Source organism: Lampetra fluviatilis, chromosome 2 (assembly GCF_964198595.1).
Source record: "Lampetra fluviatilis chromosome 2, kcLamFluv1.1, whole genome shotgun sequence".
NCBI lineage: Eukaryota > Metazoa > Chordata > Hyperoartia > Petromyzontiformes > Petromyzontidae > Lampetra > Lampetra fluviatilis.
Window position 1 is genome coordinate 35,743,900 of NC_136276.1, and position 25,574 is coordinate 35,769,473.

At 44.7% G+C, this 25,574-nt stretch overlaps 2 protein-coding genes across 3 annotated transcripts in view; one reads left to right on the forward strand and one right to left on the reverse strand.

The window, feature by feature from the left end:
* Positions 1 to 946: 946 nt before the first annotated feature.
* GGT7 (gamma-glutamyltransferase 7) lies at positions 947 to 23,809 on the reverse strand. 2 transcript variants are annotated; one of them, XM_078875517.1, is made up of 16 exons: positions 23,404 to 23,809; positions 19,178 to 19,390; positions 16,862 to 17,088; positions 16,070 to 16,221; positions 12,328 to 12,442; positions 11,467 to 11,534; positions 10,684 to 10,757; positions 9,509 to 9,702; positions 9,289 to 9,376; positions 8,011 to 8,138; positions 6,729 to 6,817; positions 5,582 to 5,734; positions 3,731 to 3,845; positions 2,835 to 2,972; positions 1,974 to 2,073; positions 947 to 1,223 (listed from the first exon to the last, which is right to left on the reverse strand). In XM_078875517.1, the coding sequence occupies exons 2-16, from the start codon at positions 19,347 to 19,349 to the stop codon at positions 1,069 to 1,071; spliced, it is 1,968 nt and encodes a 655-aa protein (XP_078731643.1). In that variant the 5' UTR covers positions 19,350 to 19,390; positions 23,404 to 23,809; the 3' UTR covers positions 947 to 1,068. The 2 variants fall into 2 exon arrangements, with proteins under 2 accessions (XP_078731643.1, XP_078731635.1); XM_078875509.1 differs by having other exon boundaries at positions 19,178 to 19,394.
* The window catches only part of TG (thyroglobulin), a 111,000-nt gene continuing 109,224 nt past the window's right edge, over positions 23,799 to 25,574 (forward strand). The window contains exon 1 of the mRNA XM_078866642.1: positions 23,799 to 23,892. Coding sequence (XP_078722768.1) covers positions 23,799 to 23,892 — 94 coding nt within the window. The remainder of the gene's footprint in view (positions 23,893 to 25,574) is intronic.

Consider the following 25,574-nt stretch of genomic DNA (forward strand, 5'->3'; position numbering starts at 1 on the left):
AAATACATGAAGCCTGTTGGGTCATCCCATCAGGCTATAGAAAATGGCTAAATTATATCTTAAAACAACTACCAAAGTCTGAAGTGCTAAATATAGGGTTTTTTTGCAAACATTCACAGTAAACTATTTTTAAACAATCGGGGTGAATGATGATCTCCAGAAAGCAAATATGGTCATGCTAATCTGAAGTTTTTGAAAGGCACCGCTAAATTTGCAGTTCCTTTCTCCTCCCGGAGCAGGCCAAACTGTTCTTAGAATTATATGGTCCAGTCAAGGGACCTCTTACAGGGCTTTAAATTCCACCTTGCACCTGTGGCCAGTATCAGCTCAGATATAGACTAATATAACGTAGCATGAACCTTCATTGGCTCACCTCACTTGAGCTAATTAAGCAAGGCATATGCTATTTAATACATTTGCTGAGTTGGTCCGATTCATCGATTGCGTACGAGACTGCTCCACAGGGTTCCGTATTGTCTGTCACATCACCTGTTTTAAGCAGAGAACACACTGGACAATATTATCATGTTCATACCATCCTTAACCAGCATAGTTTTAATAATTAGCTAATACACTTGTACTGGGTCTGACCGGCTTCTAGGAAAGGCTGTGTGGAGCAGGGCAAAATGAATTTTAAATGCCTCGATCTTTAAAAGCAGGCATGAATACTAAAACGGGTTGACAGGGTGCAAATTACATATTGACTTTATAAGAACCCACCAAAAAAAATCTTATCAACTATAACTAAACACTGTGCTTAAAAATCAAAGGATAAATGAAAACATTCCCGGATGAAGGATTCCTATGTGTACTAGTCCCTGGGGAATGGCGCAATTGCTAATGCAATACAAATAGGGGTGAAATATGAAATTGTTTAAAAGGATCAAAAACTGAGTTAATTTCTCATGTAAGAAAGCAGCTCGTTATACCCACAAATATATATATATTTTAAAACAATTATCGTAAAACTGAAGCTATGTTTACAAGGATTTTGGGCGTAAGAGGTGGAGGGAAGGTTGGTGGCGAGAGGAGGAAGGAGCGGGGGGGGGGACCCGTGCCATGCCGGGCTCAAGGCAGCGCTCGTCCCGCGCGGGGGTCCTCCACGCCCCGGATGTTGTCGTTGAGGCGACGGACGACGTGCGTGACGCCCAGGGATCCCCTGCTCCTCACCACATTGTGGCCGTGACTTCGCAGGAAGCTCGCCTCCGCCTCTGGGAAGCCATCTGCAGGAAGCAGGAGAAAAAGAAGCTGCTATTGGTGCTGCGGTTGCTGCTGCCACCCTGATGTGTTAATTTTGTTCACGAAATTGGTAGTGAAAACATAAGTGTTTTTTTTTTGTCAGTGAAGACTAAGTGTAAGAAAATCATTAAGCATGATGTCTCGGACGACCCATCAAAGCAAGATGATGAAGAGGAAAAATTAATGAGTGAAAGCTCGGACTAAAGTATAAATCAACGTTTTAGTCTGCAGTGCACTGAGAATGACCAACAATTATAATTGGCTTATACGTTACCAAGAAAATATTTACTCAGTTCACCAATTAGCTGAAATGTGTCTACAATATGAAATGCAGTTTTTGTTGGTTTGTCTTTTCTCTTTAAGTTCGCATAATAGTAACATGATTTTCACAATAACTCATATAAAAATTATCCAATATAAACTAAAACTGCATTAAAGTTGTGCTTGCTTTTAGGAATTTATCCTACAGAAAAAGAACCAAATCACCAAAGCGTTGCCCAAAAATACGCGATTAAAACCAGCGCTAATGTATCGGCTTCGTCAGCCAATCCGATGACGTCGCACATCATGTGAGCACCTCACCTCTCCATGATGTCATGCGCGATGTTGTTCGATATCACTGATTAAATACTACTGAGGGCAAATGCATGTTGGAAAGCCTTACAGAAACCATGCATATGCATTTGTTTCTGCTTGATTTAACTGTTTTAACAAAACGTGCATGTGTAACTCACCCTCCACCAGCACACGCCACAAGTTGGGCTCTGGATGCAGCCGCGCCAGCAGCACGCTGTCGGTTACATTTCTCCGGAATGAGAAGAGGTCGATGATAATCTGTAAAACACCATTCGCCAGATCAAAACACTTAACCAAAACGGGGTAATAGAATCTAAACATGTGTCCCCATGCTTATTGTATGTTAAACTTCTTTCACACCGTACGTAGCCAACCGCGGTAAGCGGAGGTGCCACTTACAATGTGTATTGCTTTGCCTTTTTGATTGGTAATATTGGAGGTCAACAGTGGTTGTCCTATGGATAGAGCATGTTAATTTGTCATTTCCAATAGAGATGAGAAATGCCTCAATGCTCAATTTTCCACAATTTTTTATACATAAAATGCTACAGATGCATTTAGATGCAAAAATATAATAATTCTCAACCCATTGCCAATCCACTTAAAATAAGCCTAATTTAAAAAGATATCCAGTTTTTATTTTGCTGTCATGGTGCATAAACTTATTCACATCCTTGGCTTTTGTTGATGCTTCTCACAGAAAATCAGGAGTTTGCTACGATGCTCTAGGACAGGGTTAGCCAAACCAGAGCTTGCAAGCATGACTGGACAGGCCGTTCAAGTGCGGCTCGATAAAAATGCCCAACTTTCCAATGTGACTTTAATTGAAACGGGAAATATCTGTGGAAACAGCAGTGGCCTTGGGTGCCCTCACCCCTGCTCCCGCAGATTTCTAAATAAAAAATTTCACCACCAACCAGCGCGAGAAAACCGGCTGTGTGACCACCATGTGTGTTGTCGGGTGCGTGGGCTCGTGGGGTCAGGAAGATAGGCCACCCCTGCTCTAAGCGGGCGCATGCCTGTGCAAGACTGCTGGTATCTGCAGGCCCCTTGGAGCCACCCAGCGACAGGTAGGTGCCGCAGAGACCGCGCAGGGGCCGTGCGATGGTGGGAAGGGCCCAGGTGATTGGCCGCCGGCCTGGTCCCATGACGTTGGCCTGCAAGAGACACCGACCCGTGCCACCTCAACAAAGGGCAATATACGCAAATGGACGTTATAAATAATAGATGAACAAAGGTTGAATTCCTACAGGCATTGGTGCAATTGATGTTTTTATATGGATGTGAAACATTGAACACTTGAAAGTGTAAGATGAAAAAAAGAGCCTTTTTTCTTGAAATTAATTGGAAACCTACTTTGAATATGTAATGAGAAACATTTACAGAACACAATTACTACCCAATCAGAACACAAGGAACAGCTTCTAGCCACTATTAAATGAAGAAAACTGCAGTTCTTAAGGCTAATCAAAATACCCAGCAACCTATCCAAAAACCATCCAAATAGGCACCAAAGCGGGTCCTCGAATAAAAAGGCATGCAGAGAAGACTGGAAGGTACTAAACCCCAACCAGCTCATGCCAACCAGCTGAGACCGGTCGAGAGATATCACCACCAGAGCTGCCAACACCGTGCCCTAAAAGCCATGTTGCAAGACCGTCATGGGAGCTGGATGGATATTCAAACAACAAAAACTGCTAAATGTAAGTGTAGTGCTTTATTTGCTAGGCCACGAGAGCAAACCTGCTTTTATTTAAAAACGTTAAATATTTGGTGAAGTGGGTTTGTCTTTCAAGTGTTTACGTTCTGCAATTATTAGCTCTGTTTGCCCAGCACTGTATGGTCGCCATGGCTACTTGCGGTGCTCCACTCAGCCGTTTCTGCTGCAACACAAAAGGGGTTGGTGCTGCTGTACCTGGTCGGCTGTGGAGTTGGGGCTTTGGCTGGGGTTGGTGAAGTCGAGCATGGCGCTGTTTAGCAGGATGCCAGAGGGCGTCATGACACGGCTGCCAAACGCGCCGCTCAGAGAACTGTAATCGCACACACACACACAGACATATATACCCTGAATTGACTTGCAGACTTTTGGGGTAAGTGCTGTTTGCGAGCACCTATGAAGGCTGGCATGGCACATGAGGGGGTGGGTGGCCAGTGGCGATGTTTACATATTGCACCAGGTACTCATTTGAGGCCGAGTCGACCCACACACGCGCACACAAAGCCGGCCAGCTTGGCAGATGGTCAGCGGTGGCGCTAGCGGTCCAAGCAGCTCAAGGAGCCTTGGAATCATACAAACTAGGGGTGAACCTTTCAGCTCGAATACAAACATATATACAAATAGATATAATAGTTACAAAAGGGAAAATGTATCTCATACTCACCTAGGTCTATATCTCAGTTCTCTCAAGTAACTACAGCACAATCTTTTGTCCACGTTTTTCTCATCCCGCCACATCTCCATCTCGCGAGTTTATAAATCGAGAGGGGGAATGCAACTAACAACAATTCTTAGGACTCCAAAATGGTCCATCACCCTCACTGCAGATGTTAAGACAAAGTAGGGGGGGGGGTCTCGTTACAAAGCCTCACGCCGGTTTCTCTACCCAGGATGGCTGCCTGAAATACGAGAATGGTGCAAAGTGCTTTCTGCGTGCTCTTGAACAAAAAATAGGTACCGCCCGAAATTATTGAGCCCGATCGGACAAGTGGTCCTTGCGAGCTCTCGTTTCCACGTTCTTCAGCACACGAGGAGTTGGGTAATCAACCTCTCGGAGTGCCAGGGAGGGGGAAATGTGGGGCAGCTCAACGTGAAGCAAAAGAGGACATTAATAAAAATTTGAATGTTGGCAGGGGGTCGATCCTCTGTGAAATGTTCTTTTAACTATTTAAGGTCATCATCACCTTCATGTATCCATAGGACCACTTCTGTTGACTGCCCTACAATAGTAATACTCATTTGAACGATCCTGGAGGAATGATGGGCCAAGTTAACCCCCAACCTGGATTTAAACTCAGAACCTTCCAACTGTGGGCCACTTGCTCTACCCCCAAGCCACCTCGCCGGCTCTATTCTATGCCGAGCGGAAATAACCGCTACATTTTCCATCGTTTTTATTCTCATTGAGCAAGCACCTTTGTGGCTTCTTCACTGTGTTTACAGTGAAGACATCCTGCGCATTTACAAAAGCCATACCAATGAGCATTAATTTAAAGGACACTGGGGAAAACACAGGAACATTTACGGTGACGCTTGACCATGCTGCTCGGACACTCGAAGGAGCTCTCAAGCTAAATGGGCCACGAGGATCTACATCTCCGATGATTTTTGCCCATGACAAAATCACACGGAATGCACACGCTCTCTTCAGATCTCCGAAGCTAAGCAGTATTACGCTGCAACGTAAATGCTCCTGCCTTCACCAAACCCACACTGACCAGCTGGGTGAAGTATAGTCAATATAAATCCAACAGTATGTACATATGCTCTTGATTGCCACCTAAACACAATTATAATTCATCCTGACTGACAGGAATCGGAGGTGGGTGGCTACAGGAGCCACAACCGGCTCACTCCAAGTGCGTGCACACGTTGCAGCAGGGCTACCGCCGGCAACTGCGCATGCATGCGTGGGTAGGAACCCGGCAGTTACCAAACCAGTCCGGTGTCAGTCTCGGCACGGCCACTCGCAACTGGACACTTCCAACTCGACTGCGCCATTCTCAGGGCTAAATGCACGTGGCAAGAGAAGCGCAAGTCGCCACTCGCCTGGTCATGGCCACGATGAGGTCGTCGGGCCCCATGACGAGCACGGAGCTGGCGTCGCCGTAAGAGTCAATGAGCTGCTTCGCTCCGTAGCTGTCGGCGGGTAATGTCCACGTGTCGTTAATCAGCTCCCTGATGCGACCTGCCTCCAGCTTGCTGAAAACGAGACAAATTATTCAACGAGCATTATTGCCTCGAGCAGCTTCTCCGTATTTACTGAAACCCAGCGTGTATTTTTTTTTGCTCAACGGTGTAAATGAGCTTGAACGACCCATGAATGGCTGGTTCGTTCGACTTACATTTTTGACGAACGAGCTTGCTAACAGCGTGTGCAATCCATTGGTGCGACTTTACAAATGTACTGCTTTGTGCTTAACAAGCCCCATGCTGATGGATGGCTCTGATTAAAGGTTCCTGAATATAATATCTGGCAACCAAGGAGAATATGTTTAACAGGCTTGACTCTGTTCATGGCACTCTGAAGGTCAAAACAGGGCCAGGGTTTGTCTGCTCAAATGGATGCTGCTGGGAGGCACACAGGCTAATGAGCACGAATGTAATGTACGTATATTTTTTGTGAAAAGAAAGACGTTTCAATGCAAATTATTTTTAAAACCTTTATAATTCGGTGAATATTATCAGCTATTACACATGGATTGGAAACATGACAAATGAGAAAGCAAATTGAACAAACCTGTTAAGTATAGAAACTCATGAGAGATTCAACTGCGAATTAGATAAGAGAACATATGCAAAGAAGATATGCTGATTTTTAAGAAAAGTAAGTGGGCTTTGGTAGGACAAACCACAAGACGGGATGATCACCAATGGACACGACTGGTGATGGAATGGCAGCCAAAGAAGGGAAAACGCCCAAGAGGAGACCACCATGGAGATGAAATAAAGAGATTAACTCAGTGCAGGAGTGAGATGAAAGGTAACTCAGAGCATGAGGAATGTTGATGGCATTGGGAGATCTTCATCCAGGAGTGGATATAGCATAGTTGTTGAAGATCACAATAACGATGACAAATCCACCGTTATAGGACGTCAGTTTTTGTACAACAAACAACGGTGCATCTCTGCTCTTATTCAAGGTCACGTGAATGCGTGGATTTGCAGTGCAAGAGTATTTTTCCAGCGCACTAACCTGAGTATATTCTGCATACGTTCGGCTACAGAAGCATCCACAGTAGGGTCCCCAAGAGTGCTGCCCTGGACGAAGGAAAACTTGAGGGCCTGCACAACCACAGGGAAGCCACACAGCTCAAATTTAATGGCACGTGTGCGTTAATACATATTATTATTAACGCCACTTTCAAAATAAATTTGAAAGCATTGTTTATATTACATTAGTTTTAGGAGAGGCTGTTAATGTCATCTTGCGACGTCACACGTGCGCCTTTTGGCGTCATCTGGTCCAACCCATGTGAGACTAGGCTCTAAGGAAAGCTGTCTCGGGTGTGGACCAATCAACTTCAAGGACAGTGCATACATTATCAGAGTTATAATTTTTGTTTGCATTATGACTGCAGGTATTGTGGTCTATGCAAACATGACTCCTCGTAAAAAAGGTGTCAGTTTTGTTGCCAGATAAAAGGGTAAAAAAACAATTATCAGAGTACATGTATTCCTGAAGTAGGTAGTACGTAACAGTCATGGGCTGCTTGAACAAAGGGCAATCATTGCTTAGAGGCTGGGCTGAAATATGATTTCAGCCCCTTGATTAAAACCTCTTTTCCATTACCCATTCCCTTCCTCTTCCCTCCCGCCACCCCTCCATTTCTTCCCTCTCCTCCCCTACCCTTTCCTAACCCCTACGCACCCTCTATCGCGGTCACCCATTCCCCATCCCTTGCAGGCCCCTGCCATCTAAATTCTTTGTTTGCACAGTTTTTTTTATTATGTCAAGCGCCCTGATCGAAGGCGCTCTATAAATATTAATTAATATAAAATCGGGTTCTCATGTGTAGCGAGCTCATGGCCTCAGCTCAGTCACTGATGCACAAAAAACTTCACCATATGAAATTGGGTTTGCACTTGATTCCGTAAAGAACTTGTGAAAAAGTGCACCCCTTGCTGTGTAACTGATAAAAAGGCCCCGCGAATGACTTTTTCAAAAGTCCTCTGAAACACTGCTTCCACAGGCTGTTCTGTCACAGGGCACGATGCTCTCTGAGATTATGATTTGTAACATGATGCCAAAAGCACTTGGGGAGATTTTTTTTTAACACCACAAGTTATTTTCGGGCAAGAACAAATTTCGAGGCTATGTGAGAGTGCGCTTACCGATAGAACTTGAACACAAATGTCAGCCAAGACGCTGTTGAAATAGCCTTCCATTGCCTCTACCCATGTTACAACAACCTTGCATGCACCCTCAAGCCTGATTTATAACTGTGGTATGGGCACTGTGGTGACCGGTGTCTTGCCTCGGTCAGCCAGTGGTAGGTGAGGTTGCCATCATCCTGCGTGCTCAGATTATATCCCTCCATGATGCCGAGGGCGAGAAGCAGGGAGGCGCCCGCATGGGGCGGTGGAGCCGACAGCAGGAGATGGCCTGCCACATTCAACAAAACACAGCGTTTATACATGCGTACGTTGAACTCCCAAGTCTGCTTTGTGTACCATATAGATACACTACAAGAATCTATAATGCTGTTGAAACCTTTGTACGTTTATCATAGGGGTTAATGTGCTTGCCACCAAAGCAGTGTTCAGGGGATTGTTACACGCTGATTACTGTCAGGAAGGCCAAGATCCAGTGACATAGGTCCCAACATTAAGCCATTGTGCGTCGGCACCGTAGCTCCAAATGAAAATGTAATATCACCTACAACCATGTGCTAAATTTACTGAGCATGCTTAAATATATAGGTATCCCTGGAAAAAGAGACCCGAGTCTCAAAGGGCTTTCACTTGATTACACAACACCAAACTAATTATACTATAATAAGCCAAGAATGTGTGGTGTCCCGCGCATGACGTCACTCCACGAGCCCCCCCCGCGTGACGTAACTCCATGAGGCCCACCCCCCCCTTATTAATATTCATGAGTGGGTGGATTTTTACACGAACGCAGAGGAAGATCAAGCTGAATTAAATAATGTATTACGCAAAGTCGCTTCAAATATGACGTTTCTTTACAGAAAGTGACGGTGAAAAATGAATACATCTGTACATGAAATCACTGCAAAAGAGGCACCCCCCCCCCCCTTCATTAATACTCATGCCCACGTGGAAATTTACACTAATGCACAAGGTCGAGCACTCCACATGCCGCACCCCTCCCCTCATTAATAATCATGAGCGGGTGACGTCACTCCACATGCCGCACCCCTCCCCTCATTAATAATCATGAGCGGGTGACGTCACTCCACATGCCGCACCCCTCCCCTCATTAATAATCATGAGCGGGTGACGTCACTCACACATGCCGCAACCCTCCACAATAACCATTAACGGGTGATATCACTCCACATGGGGCAACCCCCCCCACCCTCATTAATAATCATGAGATGAACAATGTTTCTATTTAATATTTCAGATGTACTGCAATATACACCCGTCCTGGGACAGGCAAAAAAACTAGTATACTATATTACCCAAAGACTACCAATGTATTCATCATCATCCTCGTCCATGATCAATCCACTGCTGGGCAAAAGCTTCCTCATGTCGTATTTAGAAATCAATTTAGACTGCATTACCCTGATAGGTGGTTTCCAATGGGTTTTGCACCAGGACAGAGTAGTTGCTGAAGTCTTCAGCACTAAGCACTCCTCCATTTGCAGCCACCTTCCCATCCGCACGGACACACACACACACATAGGTATGAACATTCGTTATATGCGCATTTGCAAAAACAAACCAAGCCCATCATGTCTATAACATTTATTTAATTGCAGATAATCAGCAGTCTCCCAGCACCTGTGCGATGAGCTCGAGGGTCAGATTACTCCGATAGACCGCGTCGGGGCCGTGCAGCGCGATGGCATCCAGCACGTCCGCCAAGTCCAGCCGCTTCATGGGGTCCCCGGCCAGGACGCCCTGGCCGCCCGGCGCAAACACGCCACGCAAGCTCGCCGAGAGGTTCCCGCTGAGCAGGTGGCCCACGGCCGACGCTGGAGAAGCACCACCACAAGGGCAACGCTCGTGAGCCGTCTACCGCCAGCGTGTGCAATGCTACTCTTAAAGCTGCTAATAACCAGACCCCGTTGAGATACATTTGGAAGTCCCGGTACGTGAAGTTGGCTTTGGGGCTCGAATCTCTTAGCATCACGTATCACCACAGTTGTCAAAGGGAGAAACGTTTTCCAACCCACTGTTACGGCATTTACAAAACACACGTCATCGCAATGTTTTATTGGGGACAGAGCCTTGATCGAAATATTTTACATAAACGAAATATGTGGCTGAAAATGATAATCTCAACATTTTGAGGCTTCCCCCTGGGCTTGGGAACTCCACGACAGTTGTACCTCCCTTACCACCCACCCACCCCACCGCTCTTCAGGCCTGCTAATGGCAATCACCGTTCAGTTCAAGAGGTCATCACGACTGATGTCACTTACGCAGCACACCGTACCATTGCAACTTGTCGTCTATTTGATTCCTATCTGTAGCATTCGGCACACGACCTTCCAAGCTCCAGTCTGACGGTATCCCACCATCTGGCTTGAGCTCTTTCCTTCGGTCATCTACCTCTCTACCTGCCACTCCACTTTCTTTGCACGTATACTCCACTATTCCAACCTCCTCTTCCTGATTACATCTACACCCAGTTCTATTTTGAATTTCAAAGTTTCCCTTTCCTGCTGGGAAACTATGTTCACACATGAAATAGATGACACCTACATGATAACAAAATTGGCTGTGTAGTACACATTCCAATTACCAGTTAACTGCAACAGTTTTATTTCATTCCAAAATGCACATTACATTTTGGCAACGTTACGTTTTTGCGCAGAGAGGAATTTAGCATGCCTTTCCACTGAAAAATATAATCCGCTATTTGTGAACGTAAATTGGACGCGGCGACAAGAGAAATCCCACGGCACACCGATCACAAAACCCCTTTATGTTCAAGGAGGTGACGACCGTACCGAGCTCCGTGGTGACGTTGAAGCCGTCCTTGGCGACGCGAGCAGCTGCCGCCACCACCTCGCCCCACGGCATTCTGAAAACGCAGGCAGCCAACCGTTCCCAGGACACTCATCAAAGCTTCATAATTGCTTTTAGTGTATTCGTACAACGCACTGTGCCGTTGGCCATCGTTGTTAAATAATTGCACTGGTTGCTGTGTACCACGTGGTCAGCGAGTTTCACATTTACAGCATACTTTTTGTCTCATCCCGGTCATGTTGTCGTGTCGTGTCATGCTCGAAGAAGCAGGGCACCTCCCCCCGTATCAAAGAACAGCCCACCGAAGTGGATATCGCAGAACTACTTAAGAGATCCCTTCAAGTGGCCTGTTCCAAACAGTAGTGAGCAGCACATTACCACCGGCACTGCCTCCGAGTATAATGTTCTTTGCATGAGTCAAACCGTCATCTTAATTTTCAGAAATGGAATTTAGCCAAGTTTAAGGCAGAACCAAATGTAATGTGTCAAATTTAACATCATGCATTTTTTTCTGCAGTCATTGGCGAATGGGCTGAGACCATCAATATGCCACAATTGAAAATCTAGTGGCCACAGGTATCTGCTTGTATTTGAACCCAGGATCTCATCGGTTCGAGCTCTCATGTACTGTATGTTATATATCCATTTCCTTGTGCAATAATAAACTTCAAAGCACGGACCCAGCCAACTGGGACAATCGGGTCAGCAACAGGAGCTAGTAACGTTTACGTAAACACACCACCACACATGGGAAGGATGAATACCTGCCGTACAGCTGATGAGCCTGGTACAGGCCTTTAATCATTCCCGGCACGCCCACACTCAGCCCCGCCTGCAGGACAATGGAAAGCACATTTCAGCTGATTGATGAAGCCACTGAGCATATTGGAATTAAACAGGGTTCTTGATCTCTCTATGAATTATTGCAAGCACAGAAAAATACCAATTCCATTACTAATGCACTATTCTGCTAATTATTATAACTGTACATACATATGAGTATCATGAAAATTATAATTGAAGGTACAAGTACTTTTGCATCTACAATAATGTATGCCTCCCAACATTGTTCTTCGGAAAAACAATGGTATTTTAATGGGACTTTAAACAGTGTATTAAATTATTCATTATATCTCCAGAACTATACAAATGTAGCTAAAGCATGAATGGAATTGTGTGCAGGCGGTAAATTAACTGTTGCACCGTGAGAGGGTGAGAACTGTGGACAGCTTGGGGAGGCAATCATCAAGCGGTGGACAGATCATGGCTGATGAAGAATTGAGTTAATAGCTCAGAACAAGCTTACTCTTCTGCGCATTTTTTCTCCATCGTGCTGTATTATAATTTAATAAAATGTTCAGGTTGTACCGCGTGGTGTTCGGCATGATGCCCGACGCTTCAAACCATGTGCTGGAAGCTTCTTCAGGAACTTGAGTTCAGGAACTGAAGAAGCTCCCAGCATGTGGAGCCAAACATCTGACATCGTGCCAAACAACATATCGTAACTCCTTAAAACACATCAGATCGTTTGCATGTATGCTGAAGTTCTTTCGCACCGTACGTTGCCAATCGTGCTAATCGGAGGTTCGGTTACAAAACAGCGTGGTCATCACTGCTAAACTTACAGTGAGGTTAGCGTTCAGGTTGTTAAATAAGAGGTCCTCAGCCGGAGCCACAGCCCAGAAATCAATGGCTCGCGTCGTGTTCTCCTTGATGTTGTGCACCAACATAACTCCGCCCCTGTAACAAACACCACAGGACACCTATATAGCTTCTGAGACATGCATAGCAGCAGTTCAGAGAGCAGCACTTCATTCATTTATTGTTATTTACGTACAGCCTGTATCCACCCAGGAAAGCCTGAGTCTCAAGTCTTTTCAGGAGAATTCTGCTAAGGTTCAATAATTTGCAGCTAAATTTTCACAGCTGACAAAATGTGGACTATGATGTTGGTGCGCTTCGCCTACTCTGGTTCACGTATCATTTCCGGGAACCTTATTGTCCACTATGAAACAGATGGTATGTATTTGTACGGTTAATACACCCGCAGTGTTAACCAGGGCAGCCGTGGCTCTGGAACCGTGTAACATTGTAACAAGCGACTAATGCACTGCTATACCACCATCCGCACTGATACAGAGGTCTCACATGTCTTTGTTAGGAGACAACTATGGTGACTCGGGTCACTCTTGCCCATCCAAGGATTGGTTAAACAAATACACCTGAAGAGAAAGACTCGGTGAAGGAGTACAATGTCTGTCACCAAATCACAGAATGTACCTTCGCTCTCTTTGGGTCTTTCGGTAAAGTCACGTAGATAGAAACATTCTAAAAATCACGATGTTTCGATTGCAACACGAGCAATCGCCTTCAGGGGAAAACATACAGCCGGAGAACTGCTGAGGCAGGAGAAATATTTCTCCTGTCTCAGCAGATTGCTTGTGTTGCGATGGAAACGTCGTGATTTTTATAATTTTTCTATCTATGTGGCTTTACCGAAAGACCCAAAGAGTATGAATTCCCGTAGTCACAAAAGCTTTAAGTCAAGATTTGTAGCTTAGCTCATTAGATGTCAGAAGCTATGCAAATCTGAGCTTGCATAGTGCCTGCATGCGTTATCAACATGCGTGACAGATGTTATCGTCTATTGGGGGTTACAAGGTGCGCAGCGGAGGGGAGTGCGCAGAAAAATCCAGTTGTACTGTACTTCTATACTCTGCACCTTCACCTACCTGAATTGACGAGCGTGATGAAGTATTGTCAAATAATTCCCAATAACCACAAGGCGTGGGGAGGCTCTCATCCAGCAGTAGATAGTCAAAAGGGCTGTAAGTGTACATCTGTGTAAAATGTGTGCTTTGCACAGGTTACAGCAAGCAGATTGGCCAGCAGAGTAGAGTGGAAAACAGAAATTAACTGCAAACATGAAGCATTTCAAACATTCCACAGAGGTGCCACAGGTGAATGCCTCCCACTGACTTTGTGGTCAGGAGCGTGGGGTCAGGGGTTAAGAGATGCTATCCATACGTAAAATATTTCCAAAGAGCCTGTTAAACTTACTCAGCCACTCGGCCAGCTTTAGGGCATGCATTACTCCTTGTTCAGAAGGGATGGGCAGCATTACTCTATGAACTACTAGCTTTACTACCCGGCTTCGCCCGGGACTTGGATTCTTGTCTTGGATTAATTTCATATTCACTTATATATCACTGAAAACCCCTGAAAAAAATGTATGCTTGCAAGAAAGAAAAAAGCCGAAACAAATCAATTTAACTAAATCGGATGTTTTTCACTGAAGGAAATTCAACCTTAACCCACTTATATGTCAGGTCGATTTAGGAAACTCGGGAAGGGAATGACGTGGCGAGCTGAAAACAGTGCGTTCCCTCAGAAATTCCAGACGGCATGAGCTGTGCAAATTTCATGACGTCAGAGCTCAGCGTCAGAGAGTTGTTGCTGCTTCACACAAACAGACGTATTTTCTGCTTTATATTTAAGAGCGAGCTGAAAATAGTCGCGTTGACTTAGAACATCGAGACAGCTACGCCGCGCATTTGTGCGGGATACACGGCCTAGACGGAGGGTTGGGGGGGGGGGATGCGTGACGTCAGCAGGCACACTGCGTAACGCTGCCGCATGCGGGTGAGACATTACAGATGTGACGTCACCGCTCACTTGCCGTGCAATATTTTATATCCATTATTGCGTCCCCCCATATTTTTATACTTTTTGCATTGTGTACAGTCTGGAAACTACCCACATGCCAAATTTCAAGTTTGTTGCATGTTGGGAAGCATGCTAAACATTTCGAACAGACACACATATTCACAAATTTCCCCTTTATATTATGAACTATAGTGTAAGTGTTATTTATTGAGGCTTTTGAAATCAGGGTTTAGATGCATTAAATGTTAATTTGTATGGAAAACTATAGTCAGTCATGACCATGTCACTGCTGCTACAAACGAGCTGATCGCATCACCGTTACGGTCGTTGTCCTCATTGGTGCATTCTCTCCATGCCAGTCCATTGGCCACAACCCCTCCTAGGATTGTGTCCTGCCGAAGCTCACTTTATTTAAGAGTCACTTAAACGTTTTTCAAGAGTGTTTGTTGACATGTATAATACAAACAATTGAATATTTAAAATGGTCAAACGTCCAAGGTATTTGATCTGATATGTACACATATATGCATACAATACAACTGCTGAAGTAAAAAAGAACTGTCTGTATGCTATACAATGCATGCCAGTGCTGATTTTCCCAAGGCAATGGGCTTGAATGGACCACATTACTAGGCAGAGATATTCAGCGGTATTCTCTCCTTCTAAATAATTCATGACCGATGCAGTAAAAGGTACATCACACTCACAATGAATCACATATTGGTTCTTTTCAGAAGAATAATTCTACAGACCTGAACATATGCACCTCTTCAAAATCATTATGTTGCTGTGTACTAGATAAATATAGACAGCCTACTGCAGCAGCGTCCCTAAACATCACGTACAATTAATGTCATGTTTTGCCACTTATTATCACAGGTTTCTGTTTCACAATTTCTAGGCTACAGTTAGGAAGACCTCGGATATACAATTACCACTGAACCTGTTTTCCAAGTGTAGGATTTCTGTATCTGCATTATGGATAACACAAACTAAAGAAAATTTAAGGGAGAAATGCCTGTAATTAAATCAGGCACTGCCTTTGTATCCATTATAGTTTATACCTCTATTGTACACAGTGGAAAACCACTAAGTATCGCAATATATGGAAATTTAATACAGGTTACCTGATAGTTGGCATTTTATAATTTGAGTTAATTTACAATGGTGCCCCTTTATTTAAGAAGGCAATTTTATGTTTTATTATGATGCTTGCTTATCCAGGAAAGTCTCACTGCACCTCACGACTCTATCAGGAAGGTCCTGTCAAGTGTTTTGTAGTAGGGGCAATTATTGCTCTGTATATTACAAAAGAGTAATTTGCAATAGTGCGACTGATGCGAGACTGTGCCTATATTCTTAAAGCTTTCGATTTTACTGTTTTCCCAGAACCCAAAGGCTGGCGATTTTCAAGAAGATTGATGCATGTATGTTATGGATTCAGTCAATGTATTTTCTCTTTTTATAATGTCAGCTGTACTATGTTGCCTTGTGTTTTACTGCTTTCTGTGCTTAATGTTGTTACTGGAAAAGTCTGAGATAAAACACGAATGAAACAAACAAGTATTGCCAATTAAGACGGACATTTAACTCTTATTTATAACCAGGTAAGAACCTATAGAACTAAAAAGTCTCATTCTCAAGGGAAACCTGGTTTAAAACTTGCGTGGACGACTGCTTCCCCAGGGGGCGACGACTCACCCGCCTAGCCCGGACGAGTGCGGGTGCACGATGCCCGCGCACAGCGCCGTGGCAACTGCCGCGTCGACAGAGGAGCCCCGCTTGTGCAGAATGTCGGCGCCAATGTCCGAGCACAGCCGCACGTCGGACACCACCGTGCCGTTGTAGTACACCTACGGCAGGTGCACAGGGCGCGAGTTTCAACAGGAGACGCTACATAGCGCCGCCCTCGGATTTCTGTTTCTGACCACTTCAGAGCCCACTGAGACCGAGGCCTCCTCTCCAAGAGCGACCCCCATTAGCGATAACAAAAGTGAGTTTGTTTTATAAGAAAAGGTTGTAATGACAAATGCAGGTGTAATTCAATTAACAGTGCGTGTATATTTTTGTGAATGGTTATGAACATGATGTAAGTTTTGTGCAAGCAAAATGGTATGCTCTGTGCCTTTCCCACGACTATGCTCCCACGATTATGTATGGGTAGAACTTCTTTCGCCCCATTCGTAGCCAACCGTGCATGGTGAAGCATAGTCACATTACCCTAAAACTCGTGTGGATGGCATGCAGCGGCTCTTTTTCAGCAGAAAAATAACAAAAGGTCTGTGTAGGTAGATGTACAAGAACCTATTGGGACCAGAATTAGTTTTTTGCAAGGAAGACCTGAGTAAAAGCTTAGATTTCAGCTTAAATTAACACTTATAAAAATTCACAATCTTTGAAAACATGTACTCGTTTGACCACCGCACTTTAAAATCATCCTGTTCCACTATCGCATTACCGTGGGCTTACCTTCCCCGTCACAGTGTCACCCACCTGAGGCTCGCCGAGGTAAATCTGTATGATGAGCGCGATGGTGACGCCGGTGGCGAAGGTGAGACAGGCGGTGATGATGACGGTGAGGCCGTCACGGCGGCATGCGCACTCCTGCGAGAAGGGGTCCTTCTTGGTGAGGCGCAGCGGGGACGACTCCTGGCTGTCGGGCTCCGAGGAAGACGAGGGCAGTCGCTGCAGCCGCGCAGTTTTGAGGAAGTTCTCGGGGTCTGTCGGAAGTGCATTGGAAGTGCACGTGTTGTGAGATGGTTAACAAAAGATTCCACGGCGAGATACCCTGCCGTGACAAAAGCCGCTCGCCGGTCGCGTGGACGTTAATGAAAAAAACAGAACCAAAACTGAAAAATGTCCAAAGCATCGAGAGATGACGTGCTTGGAATTACACTATGAGATAAAGAGGAATACATGGATTTGAGAACATACTAAAATCAATGACATAATTCAAACCGTTAAGAGTAATAAGTAAGCTTAGGCAGGACATGTTATGGCTAGAAGAGGGATGATGGTCAGAGTTCAACAATAATAACTAACCACCAGGAAATAGAACGTAGATTATTGCATAGCAGGATCGTGATAAGTAGCAGTGGCTTTTAGAAGCCTTCATCCAGCAGTGGATTGATCATGGCTGATTATAATGACTACCGGGTGGGTTTTATGGTTGTGCATTACAGTTCTCCAATGTATTTTTGGGTTGTACTCGCTGTTGTTTGGTTTGACGTTTTTCTCCATGTGCTGGGAGCCCACTTCAAGAAATTAAATTATTGAAATAAAGAAGCTCCCAGTACGTGGAGAGAATGTTGGACATCATTCCAGACAACAGTGCGATACAAACCAAGAACACATTGAAGCATTTGATTAAATAACCCTACATGGTGGTCTAGCAGATCTAATGATGCTGGGTGTGTTAATCATAACAGATAAAGCACACTCTCACAATGACCTGCTCCAGCACTGTTTCCAACTGTCGTCGAGGATTATAATTAGAATGCTGTCCATATAAAATATTGGTTTGTGTCTTGTTTGCTATGTACGTAGTATGTATGCAAGAACAAGGTTCACATGATTAAAGACACCAGGAAATTAAATGGATTACTCTGCGCGCATCAAGAAATTATAGATATATTGAATAATGCTGCGGCTCGTGCTGTGCCAGCACGGTGTGTGATTGATGGCTTGGCAACATTCCTGCAAGCTGCAGCAAAATGCCTTGCGGCATAACGACGGTCAAACTCGACCGTGATCTACTGTGGATTTCTCTGCCTTGGCAAGTCTTGTGCAGGGCGAATTGCAATTTCAGTAACTTACATTTATTACAATAACTTGTAGTCCCTTTTATTTTAGAGTGCAAAACGTGTTCTTTGTAACTTAGCAATCACACAGAGATGCTTCACGGTTGCTATCACACACTTGCTACCTTACGAAGAGCACAGTGGTTGTTGATAGAGGCATCACACTTTGGTCTGAAAGCCCTTGAAACTCGGATGTGTTGATGGTAGCGATATGTTACACTGAGCTCCTGTTACAAAGTATGTACAGGTAGTCCTCTACTTACGATGGAGATGCGTTACGACGACCCCATCGTAAGTCAAAAATATCGTAAGTCGAAGATGACCTAGCCTACCCAGGAGTCTTAAAGAATGGTGATAATTTAGCAAAACAGAGCAATTTACAGTACCGTACTGTATAAACTATATACTGTTTGTATTTATTAATTACAATACTGTATTGCACAGTAAAATGTAAAGTACAAAAACAAGGTAAATTCTTAGCTTACCTATATGAACTGCAATTTAATAGAAAGTTTTTTCAGGAAACAATCCTATCTGCTATAAAAACTTTAACATGCATTGAACGTATAGTATCGTGGTAACCCTAAAATGAAATCACTAAAGCTACGTATCATACATGCATTGAACGTATCGTAACGTATCATATTGTACTGTACTCACCAAGATCGTACCTCGTACGCTGCTGCGTTTGCCTGCCGCGCAAAATGTAAAATATTTTACAATTTTGTTGTATCGCTATCGCCATCCTAAAATCTAAACATCGTAAGTCGGACCATCGTAACTCGGGGACTATCTGTATTATTATTTCCTGCCCTTCTTGTGCAAGTGTGAGGAAATGGCAGCAGCATTGGGCAGTGAGAGATGTCAACAGTATGGAAAGGCCTTCGTCAAGTGGACAGTGGCCAATGAGGACGACGAGGATAATGATGATTTTCTGCCGACTCAATCACTCGATTCTCTTCTTCTGCCCTTCCTGCCAAAACAAGGTGCCCTGCGGCTCCTGGCTCACCGTTGGAGTCGGGGTCATCGAGGGCGTCATCCTGCTTGCGTCGGGCCCGAACGCCACCCGTGTCACTGGAAGCGGCGTCATCCTCCGGAAGCCGTGGGAAACTCGTGATGCTCATGTAGTCAACCGGCGAGAAGGCGCCCAGGTTGGCATCTGGTCCGGTGTCGTCTGCCATGGCGCGTTGATCGAGCTACACAAGCGCCGCTCAAAGATCGCCTGCCTAGCGGATGACGTAAAAAATTAGCGGGAAGAGCAGATAATCCAGAATTCGTCATTGTGCGCAAGACTTCCAATGAGATATCATATGGGATGGTAAAGTGTTTAAATGCAACGGCATTTCAAGATGATGATTAGTACAACTGCGACATGGCCAACCTAGGAAAAAAAGAGGCTGATTTAGATAATCACTTTGTACAAATAAACGGTCATAGGGAAAATAAAATTGGAAAATTACTTTGAGTTCACGGCAAAGGTAACATGATACTCTGGTGAATTATAGTACAGCAAAAAAGGTGAGCATATTATAGTTGTGCTGATGAGACTTTTGGAAATTCATGACAACCAAAATGCTGGGTCACATGCTGACGACACGCTTGGAAATGAGTCATCTTCCTTGGCATCACGTCACTCCCAGCAATCAGGTTATTTATATGCACATCGTACCATGTTAACTGATTAATTCAGAATCTGAAAGAAAGCTCATATCAATTCATTACAGCAGCAATATCGGATGTTACATTTTGAAGGGACAGTCTAAACAATTATGTCTTATATTCGAAATTATTTATTTTGGTTAGATATAATTAATGCACTGGAGCTGATGACGTAGTTCACAACCACGTATATTAACAGAACAAAGATGCTATATTTTTCCGAACAGACTGCAGCCATGCACACAACACACACACAAATCTATATGGACTGTTGGGGCACGTGCTATGGTAAAGTAAATCTCGAGTATGTTATGGCAAAGTAGCACAGTACTTAAATCGGGATTGGGTATCAGTAAGTTGAGTACATTATCGTGAAAGTACATACAATGAGAAGGCATAAGTCAATTTAACTGCAGTATAACTAATGATGTTTCTGAGGATAGTTTTCAATCAGTGCATAGTACCCGCTATAATGTATTATGCATCCGTCCCATGTACACTGACAAAAAAATGTAAGAACATCTAAAAAGTATGCAAAACCATCTTGAGAGATGCATGCTTGGGATCACAGTGAGACACTAGGAGCAGTACAGGGATCTGGAAACAAACTAAAATTAGAGACTGGTTACAGAATAGCAGCTAAAGGAAGATGACACGAACAACAGGGCAACAACCACTGCTGAGAGGAAGTGACGTGATGTGCTCAACTGCAAGAGCAAGATGGATTGTGGCATCGCAAGACTGCCAGTTTTGACCATCTGAGTCGAATCAACAGGATCAGGATTGCTGGTTTGTCAGATTTTTACACCCCATTATGATTCTGGCGAATACAATAAAAAAAATATTCTCCAATCAGTAAGTACATTATCCATTGTAAGTGCGGTATTGGAATACAATAAAAAATATTTTGCATCTTCATCAGTTATATTGGATCTGATAATAGTAATTATATATTTCCCAAAATTAAATAAAAAAAATTTCAAGTAAATTTAACTCTTGCCTAAACTTTGGATACAGAAAGTAAAGCAGCTGCCAAGATTGGTGGTAAGTTACGATAATGAGATGTTTGTGGTTTAGTGTTGTTATCATGTGATTGTTTTGACCTGCTATTAAATCAAAGCATTGTACAATGCTTTTGTCTCTGCGAACTGTCATTGTTAACTGGCCTGTTCTGCCAAATGGTTATATAAGTGCTTATGTCGTAGTTTTATAACTACAGTAATAGTTTCACGCACACTGCCATCATTCTTAATTGTTTAATCGCTGTCTTACAACAGTGCAATGCCTGTCTGTATATGTTTACAACCTTCTTAAAGCAAGGTGGCTTTGTTTTATAATCTTCAGTCATTATATCTTCATTAAAAGTGTAAGCGTTTTAAGGGTTCTGGACTATGTCCAGAACTTGCATTAACATAACCGATTATGTTATTATAACATAACCGCCAGTCAGTAGAAAAACACATACACATGCTGACAACACAGTATACACATTCTGAAAATATGGATGTGTACACACATTTGCCAGACACCATAGAAATGAACCTATACACGAGAAAGTGAACTGGAATATTCAACACATGGATTATGGATCATACTAGAAGTGGGACAATGACGCTAATTTATCGACTCAATATTAGGTTCGACTACTCTTTTTGTGGTAGATTACTCGACCACCACATTTTGCCTCCTGATGGCAGGACCCCCGTGCAAGGCAGGCCCCCCATAACGTGGGCCAGTGTTGTTGGATGATGTCACGGGCCCTGCCCATTACACCTCCCGACCAGTGGCACACATGGGAAGAGAGGTGATCCACCCCCCCCAACTGTTTTTGTTAGTTGAGTAATATAACCATGAACCGGTAATCAATTATTAAGATAATATTTCCCTGTTATAAACATAATACGGTAGACATGGATTGGGGACGAACACATGTGCAGAGATGAGGAGAGCTTTGGCAGGCTATGAGCTATGCCACATAAACCGTGGGGTGGCCACCTTTTCTCAACTCTGTTGGTGGTTTCAACAGCAAACCGATGTACTGTATGTGGAACTTCGTTTGCACCGTACGTAGGCAAGCCATGCTAATCGGAGGTGCGGGCGAATGACAATAAACTAAACCCAAAAACCTTTATTATGAATAAACACGCAAAACATACCCACACGTTCAGCTATTTTTGAGCTGCTGACCTGGATAAGGCAGAGGAGAGCAGCCGTACCTGCAATGCGTATCTTTGCGCGTTGGTTAAATATATTTGTTTCCTGGCTTACACAAATGTTTCTGTAGCGATGGATTTCCCCGTGTTGGTTTACAGAATTATACTGAGCTAAGCACACAACTTTGGATTGTCGTGACGTCTAAACACGACCGCATCTCAAGACGCTGGACAGAGACGGTAACATTAACCTACCCAGTGTGACAGGCAACGTTAACACAAAACTCGAAACAATGTTAACATTGTAAACAATTCTAGACACACACACAATGTTCACACTGACTGACAGCGCTCCAGGCACGTTTCAGAGACAATGCTGACGTGTAAAATGACACAGATACACATATTAAGATGCATATCTATATGGAGGAGCACAATGCTGACACACATACAATACTACAGACACAATATTAAACACACACAATGTTGACAGATATACAGTTTTAACATAAATACACAAGTATGCAGATTATTAACACACCATTCTGATGACCCACAATTAACAACATATACGTAAGTTATGCAGGCACACAATGCCGCTAGACACAATACTGTACTATCACAGATACAAACACAATGTTGGCAGGCACATTAACACCAATACATAATTGTGCACACACAATATTTGACACATGAAGACACAGCATGAACAAACACGTGTAATGCTGACAACACAATGTCAACATTAGGACTCACAGTGCTCTAAATATGCAGGCAGATACGATATAAGCCAACACGTACAATGTTGTTGACACAATATTGTTGACAATGTTGACATAAAGCCATATACTGTACTGTGATGTCATTTTGCAGACACTCAATGTGGACAAATAGGACGTTGACACAGACAATCCTGCATGCACACGATGCTTCGACACTGTTGACGCCTACACAGCAAATCTTGCCCACACAATGTATAACAATCTACTTGCAAACACATACACACGTACAGTACATCCCTCGTCTCTCCACTGCTGGATGATGATGACGATAGGGGCCTCCTTCACCACGGCGGCTAACGCGTGCTTGTGATTTGTGAAGGCGGGTAGGCATCGTAGACGCGGGGCGCATAGAAGTGCATGCCAACAATGTAATAGCCCCGTGGTGCTGCACAAATGCGATGGTCCCAGCCCCACAGAAGAACCTCCACCACCATTAACATCGCGACCGCCTCTTCCACTTACCCCCACGACTCGCCCTGACACAACAACATCAACATCGCACGCGATGTCAGCCATGCCCGTGTGTTTACCGGCAACATATGAGGACAATAGCGGTATATATTGTACATTAGCACAGTGATGATGATAATAATTATTGTTGTTGTTGTGGTGGTGGTGGCGATGTGACTGCGAATACTCACGGGCCTTGCTGCAAGCGGCGTTGACGAAGCCTGCGTGCGATTCTACGATAATAGCGACCACACCGAACGCGATTTAATCTTCGCAAGGAACTGTCCGTGTATGTTGTGTGTGTGTTGTGTGATTGCCTGAGTCGCAGTGCAGTCTATGTTGTTATACTGTACGCGTAGCACCTCAAGCCTGAAAATGCAATGGGAGTTGTTATCATTGATTTGACATGAAGCGCTATGGCAGGATTATGGAGATATTCTGAACCGAGCCAGACGTCCCATGTTCACGATGTTGGTGTTACTGATGGTGGTGGTGATGGGTGGTGGTCGATTGTGGTTGTCGTCGCAGCACGGAGTGTAAAGCTGCTGTAGCTGCTGCTGCTGATGCTGCTGCTGCTGCCTGGGACATGACGGGCAGTGACGTCAGTGCAGTGCCACAGGCGGCGCTGTGGCAACGCGAGCAGGCCGAGGAAGAAGAACCGGGCACACGCCGGCAGCCCCGTGGGCTGTCCCGCATACTGGGGGGACAATTGCACGTTGTCTCTCGATGTTGAACCTAGTGAAGGGCGACAGACTAAACACGAAAAGGAAGTTGTAAATAAATTCGTTTGCAATCTAGATCGCAATGCTTAACACATTTGAATTGCACCCACGCGAATTTACCACTTAATAGATTGAGCAATGCATTACCATCTATAATATAGGTTGTTTGGGTTAGATAGTGTCAATATAAGTGTCGTTAAACCCGCCACCACCCGACATCCAATTAGTAAGGTTTGTCACGTAAACAGAACGTGCCAATTCGTTACTAGTGTAGTGACATCTCAGATGTCACTGTGTGGTGCCGGCCCTGTACTCACACCGCGGACATCACGTGTGTAGCGACATCGCGAGTGTCGCTGACGAATGCGGCTCTAGCGAGGCACGGCGTGCGATGTATTGTCATCGCGGACACCCCGTAGGTGGGTGCAGTACCAGCCCTAGAGGGGGCTCGGTGAGCGCTGGGATAGCGCTCAGTGGCACCACGCGTGGCGTGCAGTGCTGACCCCTACAGGAGGGAGTGTGAGAGTGTCAGCCATGGGATGAAGTTACCCTGGGCCATGGCACTCTGGTTGACCCCGGAAGGCACGTGACGGGTAAGATCGACACAGGGGGTGGCCACGTGCTCGGGTGAGATCCTACGGGAAGGGTCGAGAAACCCCAGGAGGTTTCTCGAAGGTGGTCGTGGCCAAGGGCGGGGCCAGCCACGACCCAGGAGCAGATCAACCGGGTCCCCACCAGGGACCGGGGTTGGGTGTTGCTGCTGTCATCTGAAGACCTACGGTCTACGGTCGACGGCGTCCAATAAGAAGTCATCAACACGTGGGCGAGGGCCCAAGCCTGGGTCCTGTCCGTTGTAGCTACTCCCAGTAACAAGCGTAGTTAGCCTGGTGGTCCACCACCATAGGTTATCTGGTTAAGGGGCAGTAACCCCTTTGTGTTATGTGTTGGTTTGGTATTAATAAATGTGTGTTGCCTCCAAAGAATAAGTCTGCGACTCGGTTGAATCCACTACACTAGTACAGCACACCGGTGTGTTGGAGAGCAAATTCAAAGCATTTACCAATTTGGCCCATGTGAAGAAGATCCTCACAACATCCAGTATTGGACAAGGGTATTATAGAGCCCACGTCTATAGGAGGATTTGGAGAAAGATGTATCAAGTGCATTTCAACCCTGCATTGGGGTCGCAGTTTGTGTCACCAGTTCTCTACGGAGATGCGTCCTTGTCACCACACACAGTGTCTCGTTTTGCACAAGTCGGTCGTGGCGTTTTGTTGCACATGAAGAGCGATTTACAGAGTTGTTCTTCTGGCAAAGAGGCAAAAATGCACTCTGTGGTGGCCCACAGATGATGCAGTGTGAAAAAATAATGCAAATCAATTATACAACGGAAGGCAAGGTTGTCACCGTCCACCACAGAACATCAGCAGACCAATGCGCACATGCCCTTCATGAATTAAACATTAAAGAGAAGCCAGAGTAGTGTGATTGTGGCCATGCCACATAAACTGTGAAACCTTACAGGAAAGCACTGTAGCCTGTGCTCCTTCAACGGAGGAATATGAAAACGGCACTCATGAAGTCTTCTCACGGTGAGCAGATTTCAACATTGGAATTTAGCTCCTGAACATATTCCCACA